This window comes from Lates calcarifer, linkage group LG23 (genome assembly GCF_001640805.2).
Source record: "Lates calcarifer isolate ASB-BC8 linkage group LG23, TLL_Latcal_v3, whole genome shotgun sequence".
In the NCBI taxonomy this organism is placed as follows: Eukaryota; Metazoa; Chordata; class Actinopteri; family Centropomidae; genus Lates; species Lates calcarifer.
In genome coordinates, this window is record NC_066855.1 from 1,246,527 (window position 1) to 1,264,751 (window position 18,225).

Genomic DNA, 18,225 nt, shown 5'->3' on the forward strand with positions numbered 1-18,225 from the left:
TATTGGTAAAGTTAGCATGAGGTGCAATCAAAAAGTTCAGAGACTGTTCCTGATGCTAGCGAACAGAGCATGACAAGAATGACTTGTACATAAAACTGTATACTTTTATCTTTGTGTAATTCTCTGAATGAACAAGACCTTTCTCACGATGACTTGTCAAACCCACTGTGTAACTAACACCATTAATAACAGCTACATTGCATCCAGGTGTTGCACTGACAGGCCACTGATATGCTGATTCCCTGGCATGATTTACTGGAACATCCACAGGGAACAGATCCATTGATAATGTTCTTAGTTGCACCTGTGTTTTTCTTGCTTTAACACGTCAACATGCCTGTGTAAGAGAGATCTATAACTACCACAGCAGGTCAGCTGTGTGTTATTTTACTGTCTTTCTACTTCCTGTCACCGAGGGAAAATGAGATGCAATATTATCTTTTGTTGAGAAATACAGTTTGGAATGTTGAGCAAGCATAAATCTAGTTTACTGCTCCAAGATTAAATGCAATCATGACACCTGAAGTCTTCAATTCACACAGTCAGCAAAACACTACAGCCAAATAAAAGATTCTACTTCTGGACTTCAGTTAACGACTGACATGATGAGACATTAATTACTAACGAGGAGGCGGACAGTAAGACTAAAGATACAAATGAAGTTTGCAGTGACTGATGCATGTGTTTCTGATTTAGCCCTGCAGATTCACATGGTCATGTACCAAGGTTGACATGAAACTGTTAAAACATATTAGCATGCTAATGTTTCCACTCAACACTCATTGGATCTGCAGGTGTTTGTTCATAAACTTAAACGTTGGATTTCAAAATAGAGCTGATAACTGTGTTAAAAAGTCAGGAGTACATTCTCAGAGAATGAATGCTTATAGAAAACTGATTCTGTACCATATGACATGGAATTCCATCCACTATTCCGTTTAATTATGTTGAGATATTTCAGTCTGACCCAAAGTCTTCATTAAATTTGTGACAATAGAGAAAATGTTACCAGGATTCATCCTTTGGGGAGCATGAATGTCACAAAATTTGATGGAAGTCCATTCCATAGTTGATTAAATTGATTAAGACGGTATTTCATGTTGAACTACAGTGACATTTCATTCACTAATTAAACAATACACATGTATAAATCCTTTGTAAGCTTCCACTCAGTTCGGTTTCTCTGACTTACAGTAAGGAACATCAACACTTTTTTTTGTACTGCATTACTGTACAACCTCTACAATGTGCCTCCTTCACAGAAACATCTGTGAAGTGAAAATGACATTAAAGTTGATGTCTTAAGGACCAGCTGTGCTCTGTCTCTCAATCACTGACCCATTAAACACGCCCTCTGTCCTGTGTTTTTGTTTCAGTTATATAGTGCCAAGAAAATGTCGATTACATCAGCACATGTTCATGCCACCATGTCATTTGTAGACATGTGATAATACCAGTGCTGATATGGATACCAGTCAGCTAAAGCACGATAATCAAACAAACATTAAGTCATTTATCTCAATGGTCTTGCAATGTTAGACTGCGTCTTCAAACTACCCCAAGTGCACCTAGTGACACTGTCAGAGGGAAGCAGGAGATGGTTATCAGTCTGGATGTAGGCGGTGTGTTTTAACCATCTCCTGACAGGCATGGAGCTGTGAAGTGACTGCTCCAATCAGAGAGCAGGGCCCAGCAGCTCTGCTGAAAGACAGGAATGCATCTCTCTGCTCTTCTGTAAGCTACAGCTGAGCTCACCGCGTGTCCTTTTAGGAAAACTGATTTCCTGCCATTCCAGCCGCAGGTTGTCATTCCAACCAAATACTACCAATTATTACTGATTAGTTCCTCTTTTCTGGTTAAAGAGGAAAAACACAACTTTCAAAAATTCTTGCAGTGTCACTGTATCTGCTACTTTTTGTGGTTTTACCTGGTGATCCTCCATGGAGCTGTTATGTCCTGAGAATGCAACAATCAGTGCTCTTGTGGGTTGAGCAGGATTTTATCGCAGTACCCATACTGGATGAGATATGTGTCATTTTGCAGCTCTTTGAAAAATTTCACCACATCTTCTCAAATTAGAGGCTGGAGACAGAAGGCCCATACCAGCCCTGCTGCCTGGCAGATGACTATCAACCAAAAAGGGAAGGACGTCATGTGTTCTACATGCAGTTGAGCCCTGAGATCAGTACTGACTCTGTGATGTTACTGAACTACTGAATTAGCTTTATATGTTTTTGTAATGAGGAAACTAGTCTAGAGATCAGAGTTTACATTAGGTATATTCTGACCTGTAGCTCTTTGCTCTTCCTCTGCAGTCCAATGTTGAGGGCCTCCTCTGCCTCTAACTTGGAGCTGGTGCTGTTGATCTCCAGATCCTTCCTTCAGAGAGAAAGTTTGAAGACCAGTCAGTTCAGACACTTAAAGGTTACTGAGATGCCATTTTATTTAGCCCTATATTTACTGTAGTACCAACTGAAAACCTGGTAGAATCGTTTTCCACGACTTTCAAGCACATTTCATTTTTGAGTTTATTAAAACTTAAACTGGAACAAACTCCTTCCAAAGACAGTAAGATGCCGCTGAGCAAAGCAGAAAGCCCTGTTATCGAGAACCATCTGTATCAGTTCCTCATTGTACTGTGTTTGTGTAAAAGTCATGACAACATATTTTTGTATTTTTGATCAAAGCATCATGCCAATAAAGCTTTATTGAGTAAAAGCTGAAGAGTTGAAGTGAGTGACAGATTCTCTCCCAATACTCTGTTTGAACAACAGCAGCTTAGCAACAAGGTGAGTCACTCTCTTTATTAATGTTTCAAGAGGGTCATAGAACTATTGATGCCAAGAGAACAAGTTTTATATACACACGTGTGTGTGTGTGTGTGTGTGTGTGTGTGTGTGTTCTGACAGTCGGCTCTTGTCTTCAGTTGATTGTTGCTGCAAGGTAAAGTACACTGAAACTTCATTTGCTCTCATATTACTGAGGGCAGGTAGCAACATGTTGGGATTGTAGTGAGTGGGATAGTGGATTGGGTGGCAGGTATATTACACATTACAGCCTCCTGTCTTAGCACAGGGGCATCATATCAGAATATTTGATAGTGCATCAGTTTGTCTTATTCCTGGGGTTAACAGGTAAGATCAGAGCAACTTTCCATTCAGTCCATAGAATAAGACCTGTTGTCACATGTATCTGCTGTAAGTGTAGGCAGATGGAAATGTTTATGAGGTGAGTTTATGGCATACATAAACATTTTCAGAAAGTATACATTTATGCCAACTATGATGTAGGCTATAAACATATATGTTTGTGTTTATGTTTGTGTTTCATCTGTAAGATCACTCACTGGAGGGTTTAGTTTAACTGTCTTTTCATTTAAAACTTCAGGGAATTATAATGATCTGAACTACAAAACAAAACAAAAAAACCTATAAAAATAAAATATGTTATCATTTACTAGAAAAGAATATCAAAGGGAAAGAGTTCATAAGAGTTTACCATCATGCTAGCTGTTCTGTGAGGCTGTACTGATGCTTTAACATCAGCATGCTAGCACACAAATGTTAAAATGCTGATATTTAGCAGGTACGTCTGTCCCTTACACCATCTTAGTTTAGCACGTTAACATGTTAGCATGCTAAACTAAGATTTGCTAATTAGCACTAAACACGAAGTACAGCCAAGGCTGATGGGATAATGGTGGTGCTGGATGAAAAGTTAAAGGATCTGCAAAATTCATCTTGAGAGAATTATGAATGTAAATGAAACACCATGGGATAATTACCATTTTCAGGATTCATCCTCTGGGAACCAGGAATGTCTCTACAACATTCTGAGCCAATCCACTGAGTGGATGTTAAGCTATTTCACTGAGTAGGCAACAGGTTTGATCTGCTGTTTGCACTAGATGAAGAGTCAAAGGATCACCAAAGTCACTGGTTTTATCCTCTGGTGACCATGAACGTCTAAACCAATTTCACAGTAATACATCTAACAGTTGTCATGGCAGTTCACTAAAACTTCAACATGTCAAATCAAAGGATGATGAAAAGTCAGTTAATCCTCTGGGACCATGAATGTCAAAACAGTATTTCCAATCGAACAGCTGTTGAGATATTCCAGTCTGGACCAAACTGGTTGACCTACAGACGACCAACATTGCCAAATACCTACAGCCATGCCGCTATCATGGCTAAAAATACATTTAGCTTTGACCAACACCAGATTTGATTTCATTTTATGCACAAATGTGAATCTCCAAATACTCGTTTGGCTGGAGGAGATGTTCTTATCTTTTGCTGCCACATTTTGTGACAGCGAAGACACTTGAATTTTCCCTCACACTGTAAGATCTATGATATCAGTCGGGGCATTTCTTTGACTGACCTTTTGATGAGGTCTTCCAGACCACTCCTCATCTTCTCCATCTCTCCCAGACTGTCCTGAGTAGATCTGCTGTCACCTTCCAGCTTCCTCCTGCTCTTCTCCAGCTCGCCACGCTGACGGCGCTCCTGCTCTAGCTGGTACTCCAACTGAACGTTACAGGAAGCAGAAAACATCGTACGCTACGAAAAAATCGTAGATTTGCAGGAGTAGAAAATAAAGTTCAAAGGTTCAGCTGAACTGAGGTTTTGGAGACTGAAATGGATTCTAATATTTTTTTTAAACATGACTGCCAGTAGTTGAAGTATTTTGTGCGAGTAATCAATATTTTTATATTGACCATTTATTACATTTGACCATTTTCATGCGTGAAATTACATGTATTCAGTGTTTTCCCAGATTTGCCAAGGCCTATTGGCTAACAGGGTTACAATTAAGCCAAATAACTTTAAGTTTCCATTCCTCATATTACTGTCAAATAGTCAGTTCATAACCTTAATATTACTACAGCATTTAACATGTGCAGCATGTGTGTTTCTGTTGGATGCACAGGTTAGACCAAACATTAATAATTAATATGGTCTACCTCTGAAAAATATGTAGTATTCTGAGAACATACACTACATATACAAAATATACTTACATCCTCAGCTTGCATCTGGAGCTTGGTTTTCTCTTTGGTCAGTAGGTTCACTTTCTCCTCCTCACTCTGCAGGTCCTCGATGGCCTGCTGTTGGAGTGAAACAAGACGTCTGAGCCTGGGCTGCACATGTGTCCCTAAATCACTGATCCTCCATCGCATTGCCTCACGTCCATCTGTGTACCACATTGGCACTTGGAAAGATAGGAGTTGTTTGGTTGCAAAGCAGTCGTCTCTAGTTTGATCTGATGGATCAGAAATATTCTCTCTGTCTTTCCATCAACAGGGAACAAAAGCACTGGAGACACCAATATCTGTAACTCAGCTTAAACTCACTGAAACAGCTGTAAGAGCCTCCATGATGCCAAGATCATCCATCGTTTTTTAACAAGTTTCTCTTTGTAATCCAGAGTAAATCCATAATGTGAGACATGTTCAACAAACAGTAGGAGGATAATGAGTCCTAAAGCTACATTGTTCTCACAGATTACACAATGAAGCAGACTGCTACTGTTGGTCAAAGCATCTGGGAGGAATTAGCGAACAGGGCCTCTTATAGCTGACATGGAGCATGATGAGGTTGTCGAGGGTTAAGATTTTTTTTAGATTTCAAAGCATCTGCTCTGCTTTTTAAAGTATGGTGCTTTGGGTGATAGGGAGCACATTTATCACGAGTGCCACTTCTGGCAGGTCCTCAGGCCAGATGGTTCTGTTTACCCCAGCTTATGTTTCAGTCTCAGTAGGTGAGGTTTCCCTGTACGCTCTGACAAATGGGACAAGGCTATCGACTACGCTAATGAACAATCACAAATAAAGCCAAACAGCAGTATAGGTATAGTTTACATCATTTACACTGAGCCTGATGTAAATCTTTATTATAACTGACTTTGTGGTATACATTACAGTAGACGACCATGGTTCATTCTTGACTTTGGAAACAATAGTTTGATAAAAAATTAAAATCTAAACAGAGCTTTCAGCAGAATCTCACTGTTCTGTTGTCATGTATTAAAGACCGGAGCTTCAGAAGTTTCATGCTTAAGTTAGGTGATGACAACTGAAATATTTCCAAGATGTCTGAGCCTGGGCTGCACATGTATGAAATCTATCAGCTGAGGAGGCGCAGCTGAGAGCTCCAAATAATATGAAAATATGAAACTACTTTGAACTAATGCAAGTTCTTATGTTACATTATATTATCATTAATGGCAGATCAGAGTTTTCCTATGCTTCGTTTAATGGGATATTCCACATATTTTACGCACAAAGGTCATTTTACATGTCTTGGGGATTATTACTCAGTCTAGCTTTTGCAGATACGGCAAAATGGTTACAGATTTTTTTTCCCTACAATACGCAGCAAGACTGAAACTTGATTTAAACATCTAATTAAATTCTTTCAGGCCTTGACATGCATGTATATACGACTAAGAGTAACGAAAGTGTCATGACTCAACTCAACTCAACAGCTAATTTAGCCAGCTGTTATTCTGGCTATACTTTCTTATTCTTTTTTGAGGATGTTGAAATATCTGAAAACAGTTGGGGTGAATTGAACAGTCATTACAGCGCTCTCTGTGCTCTCACCTGGCTGAGCTCCACCAGGTGTTCTTTCTCCTTCTGGAGCTTCTGCACCACCTCGTCCCTCTGAAACAGCTGCTCCGACAGCCTCCTCAGCTCGCTGTCTGACGACTACAGAGACACGTCATGAATAAAAAGTCACTTTTAAGAAGATACAGGGTGTTTGATTATATCACATGAGCTAATACACATCCTGAATCATCATCAGCAAAAATAATATTTATTACATTTATCAACACATGCTGGATTCCTTCCTAACCTGGCTCTGTTAGAACCCTTCTCTCTGTGGTTATTAATGTTTTCCTCTTGGGCAAGCAGCCATGATGTCTTGTGAATACAGCAGACTCAGTCTGCAGCCTCTGCCTTTTCAGCCACACCGTAAAACAATTATCTCCTTTCATGACAGAAGGAGATGTCATTATTTCGCCTCCTTCTTCCGAACATCAAAGCTTCATATTTGCATGTGGAGCTCTGGCTATGAGGACCTAGTGAGACATGTGTGATAGTTTAGAAATTGTTGGAGCTTTGGACTGCAAATGCAAAACGCTTTGTAAGTCTGTTCTTCAAAAAGTGCCGCAGATTTGTTTTATAATAACTTTCAGAACAGACAGACGAGTGAATTCTGTTCAAAACTTTGGTCCTTTGGATCAAGCACATCGTGTCCAGCATTAACGGCTGTTATGACAGAATACCACATATATTAGACATGGTCATGTCATTTTCTCAAAGCCCTGTATCAACTGTGCTATCAAACAGGTCGGGTCTTGTTGCATGTGCCGGGGGTCCTCGCACACTTGTGTCTTACGGTGTCTTCACCACGTGGGAGACCAATTAGCCAAGAAAACCTTCACTTAACCAGAGGATCAAGTTCTTAACTTCATGACCCAGATCAAATTAATCAGTGTATATTTTCAGAGGCTAAATCAACAACATCTTGTGCCAGTAAAAACTCCTTTTCCATCTTCACTTACAGTGTGGAGAGTACAGTACATTCCTGTGGCATTCCTGAACTCAGATAGCATCTTAATCCTTTAATACACCTCAGTGAAACAGATAAAGGGGAACGGTGAGGGGTTGTAACAGAGATGTCAAAGCAGCCTCCACTTGTTAGTGTCTCCACAGGGGAGACGGCACTTCATCATAAAACTTTTAACGTGTTTGGGTCAACATTTTGTGTTGCAGAGGGAGCCTATCAGGCTAGCTGCCTTTAGTTAGCCTCAAGCTAAAGTAACAAAATGTTGAAATGAAGCATACTGTTTAATTCTGTCACAAGACGATTACACAAGGATGAGAAGAGGTTCAAAGCTGCACCATAAGAAGACACACACTGAAGCTGGGGATGCTAATTTAGCCTTAATTCTGATGCTAACTTAATGCTTAGGGTAGGGTTGGTGGTACAACATGGAGACGCGTCACTCAGGAAATAAACTAATTCAGTGTCCTTTTTTTGGAGTAACTTCAGATCAAGATTTTCCTACACCTTAAATTTAAATTTCTTAAATTGCCCTTATGACCGAGCTGTAACCATCAGTCAGTCTCTGTACAAATGGCATCATCAGTTCCAGGGGTCTGTCGGGTGGTGAAGATCCCATAATGCTCTACCTGTTTCCCCTGCTCAGCCGTGGTCAGGGCACTCTCCAGTTCATCCAGGTCCCGTCTGAGGCTGCTGCACTCAGCCTCCAGCCTGTCCCTGTGGAGGACCAGCTGGGCTGAGCAGGCCTCCTCCTCCTCCAGTCGGTCAGACAGACCCGACAGCTGCCGCTCCAGCTCGCGCCTGGCCTTCTCCAGCTGGACGCAGCGCTGCTCGGACGCCTGGGCGCTCTCCTGCTCCTGGAGGTTGACAAGCACAGAGTTATATCAGTTAATGTGTTACATGCAGCTGTAACATAGATGTTTTGTAGTTTGTTTTCAGCAAGTTTTCATTTCGTGCACGGTACAGATGAGATTTTGGACTGGCTGGAATTAATTTTGTGCTGCATATATTATCATTCATTTTTCTCTGTCCTGCTTCACAGCTGTATTTTATACAACTCTATGTTGCATTGAGTCGTTGGACCCTGGTATACCTGCTTGCAGATCTAGTATGTATTTCATTTCACTCCTTGCTTTTATGCTTTTCAAAGCACTTGAACCTGAGCAATAAAAATGTGACATTACATTTAAAAGACTAAGTTCATTTTATCTGGACATGCTTCAAACTAAACGTTTTTTCAGAGAGGAGATTAACTAGTTCATAGAGTTAAAAGAAAGAAAAAGGGTGAGGTCCAATGAGGTAAGAGAAAACTTGGAGCATTAGTAAAAGACTAAGGGGAAAAGGTTATTATGGAATTAGTTGAATAAAAGAAGCTGAAGCAAAGATAAAGACAATTAGCTCATACAAAGAGGATCTTACCACAGGTTATCCCACAAGATGAAACTTATCCTCCCTCGAGTCAGAAGAAACTTTCCCTTTGTTAGTTTGCACTTGTCTTAATATAGCAGAGCTGAAAAGGCGACACAGTGACGTACAGTGCTGACCAGATAAGCGAGTTCTACCAAACAGCAGATCACTTAGTCAACAGCCATCCATAACTGGAGTGAAAAGACCTGACTGTGAGAGCCTGCTCTGGTTACTGTTACTTTCTTATGGACCAGTCATCATGGGCAAGGCATTTGGAACGAGCTAACTGCATACCCAAATATCTGGGCATTTGTGAAATGATCAGGCGACCACATTTCCATCTGCATTTATTTCCATAAAAGTACTTGGTTTGACTTTGTTCCCTGCCTTTTTGAAACTCATCACACATCATTTTCTCTCTTGTGCTAAATTGTTTGCACCTTTAACCCCCCCCCCCCCCACACACACACACACACACACACCAACAACAACTGAACAGGTGGTAGGTGTGAATGTAACATCCAGATCAATCACAGCTTCAACATACAGAGGATATGTTCACACAAAGGTACACATCTGTACATACAGGTATGTTCAAGTAAATACAAGTCACAAACACTTCACACTGTGTCTGCACAGACTGCACAAAGCAGCCAATACACTTTCTGTACAGACACACTGGAGGCAGAAATCCTGAGTTAAGTCTCAATGAAAACAGCTGAACATCAGATGAATAGGCAAAGGTTGAGACATTTTTGTTTTTGGTTTGTTAATACCAAACACCAACACAAAAATATTGGCCAGATTTTACTGTCTGAAGAAGGTTTGCTTTGTTTAGCAGAACTTTCTTCTCTTCCCATACGCCTGCGTTAGAAAGCAAGACACAACACACCACATGACTCCCTGTAACTTCAAAGTGGTCTTAAATGTTGTGTCTTCCTAGCTAGCTTGCTAACGTATGGTCTACATTCAGGAGGCAGCTGTTTTGTTTAAAACCGGAGCTTATGTGAACGCTGAAGTTTCACTGTGACTTCTACATCCAGGTCCTGCAGCTACTGAAATAGCCGTTAATGGTCAGTAAAAGCATTGGCCGTTTCTTAAACTACAATGTCTCATTTTAAAGGCGTCTTTGTTGAAGCTCGGCTAATGAATTTTGCATTTAAGAAATTTGTGAAATTACTTTTTTAATATGTAATAAACAGGGTGTTCTCTGCCCAACCACTGCAGGCTAGTGAGCCTTTCAAACTAACAAAGATGAGGCAGGCCATGCACATATTGTTTGGGTTTGACACGAACTAAAATAGTTAGCCTAGCTTATATTCCAGGTTTACAGTAGTCCCTTTAACCTACAGCTACCTACGCTAATCAGATGCCTGCAGACCTTCCCAAACATCAAAAAGTCATTGTCAGAAAGTTTACAGTCACAAACACATTTAACCTTTGGCATCTTTGGCCCACACATACAGTATTCACAAACCAGCAAGAGTTACCCACAGCTGCTAATCTGTGCTCCAGTGTGGTGCTATAGCTATCCCAGTCCAGTTCTTCAGGTTCTGGTTCTGGTCCAGGATCTGCATGGTTCCCACTGGCCTCCTCAGAGTCATCAGAGAGGGAGTGGCAACGTCGCCGGTGCCTCACAGACATCATCTTGATGATATTTCCTCCAATCTACACGCTCGCTCGCTGTTTTGACTTCACCTGTTTGGCAGTGCAGCGACTTGCCCGTCTGCTCTGACAGTGCTTCTGTACTATTGAAAAGAGACTTAATGGCTTCTTTTTCTCTTCCTTCACCTGGTGTACAGCTGTTCTGTTGTTCCAGGTGGGTTTCAGCAGGAGGAACAGTAGTTATTCCAGTCCGTGCACTCAGATCGCAGATCCTCTCTCACAGCACATTTTCAGCTCTGCTCCCCTTTTCTTTGCCTTCCTCACACAAACCACCTAAACTTTTAGCCTTGTTTTTCTCAATCCTCTCTGTAAGCCTTTGCTTTTTTTCCCTTCTCTCTCTTTCTCTCTTTCTCTCCTCTCAATCAACCATTCATCTTTTCATTTTAGGGTGTGTTGGTATACGCTACTGAAATCCAAACATTCCTCCGTACGTGCCTCCAGCCGGCCCACAGCCTGCCACTGCTACTAGTAACCCTATGCAGGTAGCCACCGCTCAGTCCACTCTTAGACTGTGTTTCACCACAGCCACCACTTCTCCTGACGTCTTTCCCCACGCTAGTCTCCTCCCCTAGAAACAGGTAGCTCTCCAGAGTTTCAGGGGGATCCAAAGGTGTCCCAAAGGGATGGAGGTTGGTGTAGGATGTCAGGTCAGGAGAAAATCCTTTCACGCTCTGCCACAGAAATGCAGCTCTCAGCTGTACCATCAAAGCCACAGAAAGACAAGAAAACAAGGGCACTACTCCAGAGTAAAAACTGCCTTTTCTCTGCACAGTCTACATTATAATTGACATAAATGTCTTATGAGCCCACGCCCACGTGGTCCCCCACAATGCCACAGCATTCATCTCAGCAAGAACAACGAGGCATATTGTGCTTTAGATTCAAGTGTGGATGATTTTCTTGAATGAAGACACCAAGACCCACAAAGACTAGACTACACATTATCACATCTAGAGTTAACATCACAAAGGGTTTGCAAGATGGGGTGATGATTAAGATAGAACATTAATAATCCTAGAGACTGTCAGAGAATGCAGTAGATACTAGTAAGAAAAAGAAAAAAAAACCAAATCCATAACCTTTTTACTGTTAGCAGTAATGCTAATAGTACTGAAAATGATTTTTTTTACAGTTTATTATTGACCTTGGAAACTGCAGTTTAACAGACAAAGACCATGAGGTGCAGCTGAAAGCTCCAGAAAAAAACAAATAATTACTATATGAAGAGCTTTAAAGAACTGTAACATAGCTAAGCCAATACGGACTGTGAATTATTAACCATAAAAATAAGTGGAAAATATATGCAATAAATAAGCACATGAAGTACTGGAATAAGAAGAAAACTTATAGCTAGAGGTGCAAAAATTAGATTATTAAAGATGAATGGGTCCACAGAGGGCCATACATTTGTACTGTCCAGAATGTTTCGACATGTAGATGTGTACTTTAAAAACTCTGGACCTTCAAGATATATGCACTTTATCTTTAGTGTGCCAACATATACAGAATGTGCAGATTTGAGAGAAAAACTGTCAACCCACATACAAGTGCAGTGATGTAAAAATCAAAAAATGGTTTGTACACAAACTACTCATACCACCAAGACAAATTCCAGCACATTGACTTTGCAGCAATAGTGATTCTCACCAGAGTTAGAGGAAATACAACCATCCAACATAAAGCTAGAATAACACTGAATCTAAAACCGCCCAAAAGTGGACACAGTTACATGAGCGAGGATAAGCACTCTGCCAATGCCACTGAGCCGTGGAGGACATCCAGCCACCAAAAAAACATGAACACACAGGATTTCTGAGAATTCAGATTGTTTTATTTTGACAATGTGGTCTGGGTTCTTGTGCAGAGAGGCAGCACAGAGAGATCTCTTCATGTGACTCCCACTTGAGCTGGATAAGCCTGAGACACTGAGCTCGCCCAGGCTGCCTCTCCAGACACCACTCATGTCCAACACCAACACTCTCATATCTGACAAGAAAGCTGCCCGAGAATCAGATATGCAGCTAATTCAAATACGTACCAGATTTTCATCATACCAACTCTAAGGCTTGAAACCAAGAGACACTGTAAAGGAAGACCAGCTTCCTGTTTACACTGCTGTTTTTGAGTCTTATTCATTCATTCATCAAGAGATCTGAATTGCAGTTGATACTGATTACAGAGTCATAAGGTAACGTAAGGACATGGTTACTGTAGATGAAAGCATTACAGGAAAGGCCTCTGGTTACAAAGATGATCTTTCACTATGTTTGGCTCCTTCGTGCCAAATGAAACCCACATTCTAAGAGCCTCTGTGTTCAAAACTGTGTCTCCATAAGGTAGAAAACCTGGCATTTAATTGCCAGCTGCCTCTTAACATCCCAAAGGCAAGATGAGTGATAACACCGGAGGGAAGAGGAGGTTGCGGTTTCAGCTGCCGGATGATTTTAACCTAAGATATCTATCATGGAGTCTTGTAAAAAAACAAGACCAAGAGTCTACAAACATAGCGGCTCTGTGAGGCTGTACTTAGTCAGAGTGATGCTTTCAGCTAAATGCTAGTGTCTGCACTGCAACATGCCCACAATGACAATGTAGATATGCTGTGCTTCAGCATGTCATCTTCATCACCTTCACTGTCTTTGTTTAGTGTGTTAGCATGCTAACATTTGATAATTAGCATTACATATACTACATGTGGGGCAGGTTCATCAAGTAGCCCTACATTGACCCAACTGCAGCAGTGACTCACTGATCTTTGCAAGCAGCAGGAATACCATCCAAAGATCAACAAGCACTGTACTGATGGGCCCCTTGCAGTATCTTACCTTGCTGTATTTTTTGGCATACAGGCAGCAGATTGGTTTGTATAGAAAATGTTGGGGGTAGTGAGTATGTACAAGACCTGGTATCACCAGCAGCCAAATCTAATATAACTGGTCTGCAGACCTTAGCAGCAAGCACATAAAGCCAAGTCACCACAAACACTTCCTTAAAGGAAGAGTACCTTTATAACACTTGACTTTGTAAAACTCTTTCAGGGAGTACTGCTACCGTTTTGATTGTAGTCAATGACTTCCTCAGAGTGCAAGCCTACTTCTATCAAGTATTACACAGGGCTTCCTGAATTCATTTAGTACCAGCTCTGATTAGTTTTGCAGGTATAGTCGTAAACAAGAACTAGACAAAGTAAAATTCTGACAAGATGACGGTGTTACATGAAAAGTTAAAGGATCGCTAAAATCATTAGATTACAGGATCTGGGAACCAAACCTTTTCGGTTTAACCTCATGGTGGTGTTAAATGATAAGTCAGAGGATCACTAACTGTTATAGAATATATTGTACTGGAGCCATAAATATCTGAACATAATTCAGTGCCAATCCATTTAGGAGCCGTTGAGACAGAAACTGATACTGCTGCTCCTAGAATCATGCTGCTAGCACGGCTAACAAGAAATCTTTTTTAATAGCAGACTAAAAAGTTTAAAACACAACCTAAGAGATTGTATGAGACGTTTGGAGGATTTAAACCTCAGTCAGTGGTCAGTAGACAGTCTCTACCATACATAATTTGTCAGAGTAGACTTTCACTCAAAACTCACCTCAAAGTTTATCTCTCCTCACCAATTTGTTCACACACTCATTTGCTTCCTTCCTCTTGCCTTTGAACATCAAGTCAATCTTCCATTCCCTAGCCTCTCCTCACCCTCCTCTCTCCTCCCCTCTCCACCCTTATCCATCCCTCCCTGCCAGTCTTTTGTCCAACCGTTTGCCTTGGGCCCCAGAAACTTCAGAGCCAGTCCAGACTGAAAGTTTTTCCACATGCAGAACTGGGGCATCTGGATAGCTCTGCAGGAACGCTCCACATTTATTTCCCATTAACAGTAATTGAGGGGTAAACAGTGGACTTTTCTCTGTTTATATCACTTTCTACCAAAGATGGTTGGAACAATTGTAGAAGCAAAGAAAATCTTTTCTTTTGCCCTTTTTTTTGCAGTGGTAATCCTCAAATTCCTCATTTAGTTTTATTGTCTGTTTTTATTGGTGTTTTTGTGCTGCACTTCTGAATACGAGAAGTTAATCACAAAGAGTGGGTGGTACTGTTGCGTCTTTGTCCTCTGGTTTCCTAAGTTTTCTTTTAGTGGCAAAACCATGGATGGTCAGTTCATCTCTTTGGTCCAGACTGAAATATCTCAACAGCTTTTTAAAACATATATATATATATATTCACACCCACCTCATGTCGTGATTGGCCAGTTGTGCAGAGAAAGTACAGTGTGTTAGAGCTGTAGCTCTCTTTTGGACAGCATGTCTTACAACCTCATTGTCATAGATTATAACCTGCCCCCCCCAAAAAAAAAAACTTCCAGTGAACTAGAAAGGTATAAACCTACTTAACACCAAATGTTAAGTGCAAAAAATGTAATATCTGTCAGAAACTGAGATTAATAAGTGGAAAAAAAAGTTTCTCTTTTTTGGAGAACACAGTTTCTCAGCATTTAAAGTAAGAAATTCAAAAGAATGTCACTGACCTTACAGGGCAGTGGTGCATTACTAAGGCTGATTGAAAAGCAGGAATTCATCGTACCCCTGATGACAGATGTGTGAGGTGTCCCTCCAGCCCCACCAAACAATGGGGATAATGAGGAACGGGACAAACTTCCCTTGGAAAACTGGAAAGCTTCCTACAAGCAGCAGCAGCACTAAATAGCTCTGACAAGGGGTCACATTTCTCACTGCAGTCAAATCAGAAGGGCTCCAAGGTATGAATTATGCGGGCTGATCTGTCTCCTCCACAGGTTAACTTCATTATTTATGGTTGGCTAATCTAAGCAGTGAAGAAAATACACAGGTTGGAGCCAGAGCACACCTGGTGATTCTGATTAAAAAAAAGTTGTGTTTGTCTGTAAAAGAGTAATAAAAAGGGAAAGAGAGGTTATAGACAAAACGTTTTACCTCTACTGAAATTAAAGACTTTAGAAAAAATGTATCTGGAAAAATGTGAGCTGTAGAGAACCAGAGCTGCTGTGAGCTGTGGCTTAAATCAGTAAAGAAAAAGCTTTAGTAATGGATTTTCTGACAATAACAGGATGATGATCAGCTGTAAGTCGTCTAACAAACTGACTGTTGCTAAAGGTCACAGTCAAAGCGACACACAGACTAAGTGAACAGTGACACATGAATTTGTCAGATCCAGACGACAGTAAAACACAGAGCGACTGGAAGCTGCCGGCCAACTCCTTGAGGTGGTTTACGATGTGTTCCATCGAAGTCGTCTGAAGGATCTGCTAAGGCACTCAGCACCAGTAATGACCAAATCCCACGGGCAAGTCGGGAGCGTTTTCCACAAACACTGGCAACAGCAGTGCCAGGCCACACTCTCACACTAAATCCTCTGCCTCCAGGAGGGATTCACTCTCCCACACTTTCAAAAAATGAGGAAAACCACTCCAAAAAATGACTTCTGTCATCAACACAGAGGTTATCTTCAGTGAGTCTCTGAGTGATGTTTCAGTAGTAGTAAGGTCCACATAAACTAAACCTGTTTTCATTTAGCAAAGGTTTGACAACAGACAAATAATGCTATAAGATAGAGGTGTAGTTTTATCAATAACTCAGTTTCAAATTAAGTCTTTTCTCTTATGTGTGGTCAGATTGCCATATCTATATATGGTTTTAAGGTTAAAGGTAAATCTGGCATTAAATGTTTCTCTGAGCATGGATCTGTGTTCTTGATGATCAAAGGTGGATTAACTAGCTTGCAGAGCTAGCTTGTAGAACTGTGGTCATGAATTTGTCAAGATGTGACCTACGTTTGACACTGGAGGTCATGTGATGACACCAGATCCATCTCCATTTACTATATGAAGACCATAAGATGCAGATGTAAGTTAGTGGACTTTTGTGTTTATTCTCTTAAATGTATTTGTCATAAATAAAGCCAATAATAAACAAGCTTTAAATACAACAGTTAAATTTTATCATCTAATTAAACCGTGGGAAACACATCTAGCAAACATTGACCAACATTAGCATTAATTGAGAAGCATTCGCTCTCCGTTTAACTCTGTTTTGGTCTCCACCAAGGCCTGAGGAAAATATTTGGTTATTAAGCTGCTAGATGCTCCACTCTTCACTAGCTAGTCGCTAACTTTGTCTGTGTTTGTCTGTGTACAATAGGTTTATCAAAACTTTTTTGATGACAACGACTGCCTGCAGCCGCTGGAGACAAAGTCCATGAGAGTAGTGAAAATTAAGCTGTGGGCCATAAAACAAACAAACACTACATCGCTCCATAGAACTAAGGGAAACTGCAGAGTTGGGTGATAAATCTTTGCGGGTTGGTCACCACAAGCAACTCCTTTCATACTGCAACTAGTCATTTGGTCTGTAAACTATTGGTTAGTGCAGCTTTAAACCCTCATCATACTGGATAAACAGTGCTGTTCTGCAACTGTTTTCAAAAATATGAAGCAGATTCAAACTTTGATCCTCTCAGCAATCCAATTAAATGTGCTGTATTCATGGACTGAACACTTCTCAACAGGAATGTGGGTTTGTATTTCTCACAATAAAACTTTCTCACAATAACACCTCCTCCCAGCAGAAGGGGATGTGCCACTCACACAGTCCTCCCTGCAGTAAACCAATCAGTCATACAGAGCGCCTCAGGCCAGGAAACAGCACGGTGCCTCGCAGCACTATGACAGCAGGCTGAGTCAAAAACACACTCTGCGCTCGCTCTCTCAATAAAACGATCAGCTGGAAAATGGTCAACACAGCAGTAAAAACCCACAGCATTAAAACAAGCTCGAACACAGCGACTGCCGTGGTGGCTGCATCCCTCTCTCCCTCTGCTAGGGTATCATTATCCACTTAATTTCATCCAACCAGGGCTGGTATAATGACCACGTTCAAAATCCCTTATCGAGCAGAAATTCAGACTTAATCACAAATCATGTGAGTTCTAAAGTATCAAGTGAACGAAACAAAAGAGGAAAGTTTAAAAGGGAAAAAATGAGAGAGGAGGAGAAGGAGAAGCAAAGAGGGAGATGCAGCAGAGCAGAGCGGCAGACTTACAGCTCGGTATTTAGTGGCCACCTCATTCTTTTCCTTGTTGAGCTGAGTGTTCTGCTCCTCCAGCTCCCGGACCCTGGAGAGGAGTCGGTCACTCTGCTCTATAGCTCTCCTCAGCTCCTCTCTCTCCCTCATCCCTGCTGCCTGTGTGTGAATGTGCTGCTGCAACGACAGAGACCCGACCTGCAACCACGTTTTCACACACACACACACACACACACACACACACACACACACACACACACACGCACACACAGTAAGCCTGATATTTCAGCTTGGATGGCTGGTTCACTGTCTGACTGAGTCTCTCTCACTTTTGTTGGCTTCTGTCTGGAGTCTGAACTGTATCCCCTCTCTCTCCCCCCTCCACATCTGACACACACAAACACTCTGTCAAAGAGCTTTGCCCTCTGAAAGACATCCACATGCATGTATGAATGCACGCACATGTGCCCACATTTCCTCCCCTCTCTCCACTCTGGCCTCCCGCTGGCCGTCTT

The 18,225-nt window shown here is 41.3% G+C and overlaps 1 protein-coding gene across 2 annotated transcripts in view; it reads right to left on the bottom strand.

The window, feature by feature from the left end:
• LOC108891527 (putative uncharacterized protein MYH16) overlaps window positions 1-18,225 on the bottom strand; it is a 40,644-nt gene that overhangs the window by 15,565 nt on the left and 6,854 nt on the right. The window contains exons 2-7 of one of the 2 annotated variants that reach the window (XM_051066239.1): window positions 17,729-17,908; window positions 8,207-8,434; window positions 6,611-6,715; window positions 5,027-5,113; window positions 4,387-4,532; window positions 2,289-2,379 (exon numbers count right to left, since the gene is read on the bottom strand). In XM_051066239.1, the coding sequence (XP_050922196.1) occupies window positions 2,289-2,379; window positions 4,387-4,532; window positions 5,027-5,113; window positions 6,611-6,715; window positions 8,207-8,434; window positions 17,729-17,908 (837 nt within the window). The remainder of the gene's footprint in view (window positions 1-2,288; window positions 2,380-4,386; window positions 4,533-5,026; window positions 5,114-6,610; window positions 6,716-8,206; window positions 8,435-17,728; window positions 17,909-18,225) is intronic. The other variant, XM_018688687.2, reaches the window with a different exon arrangement.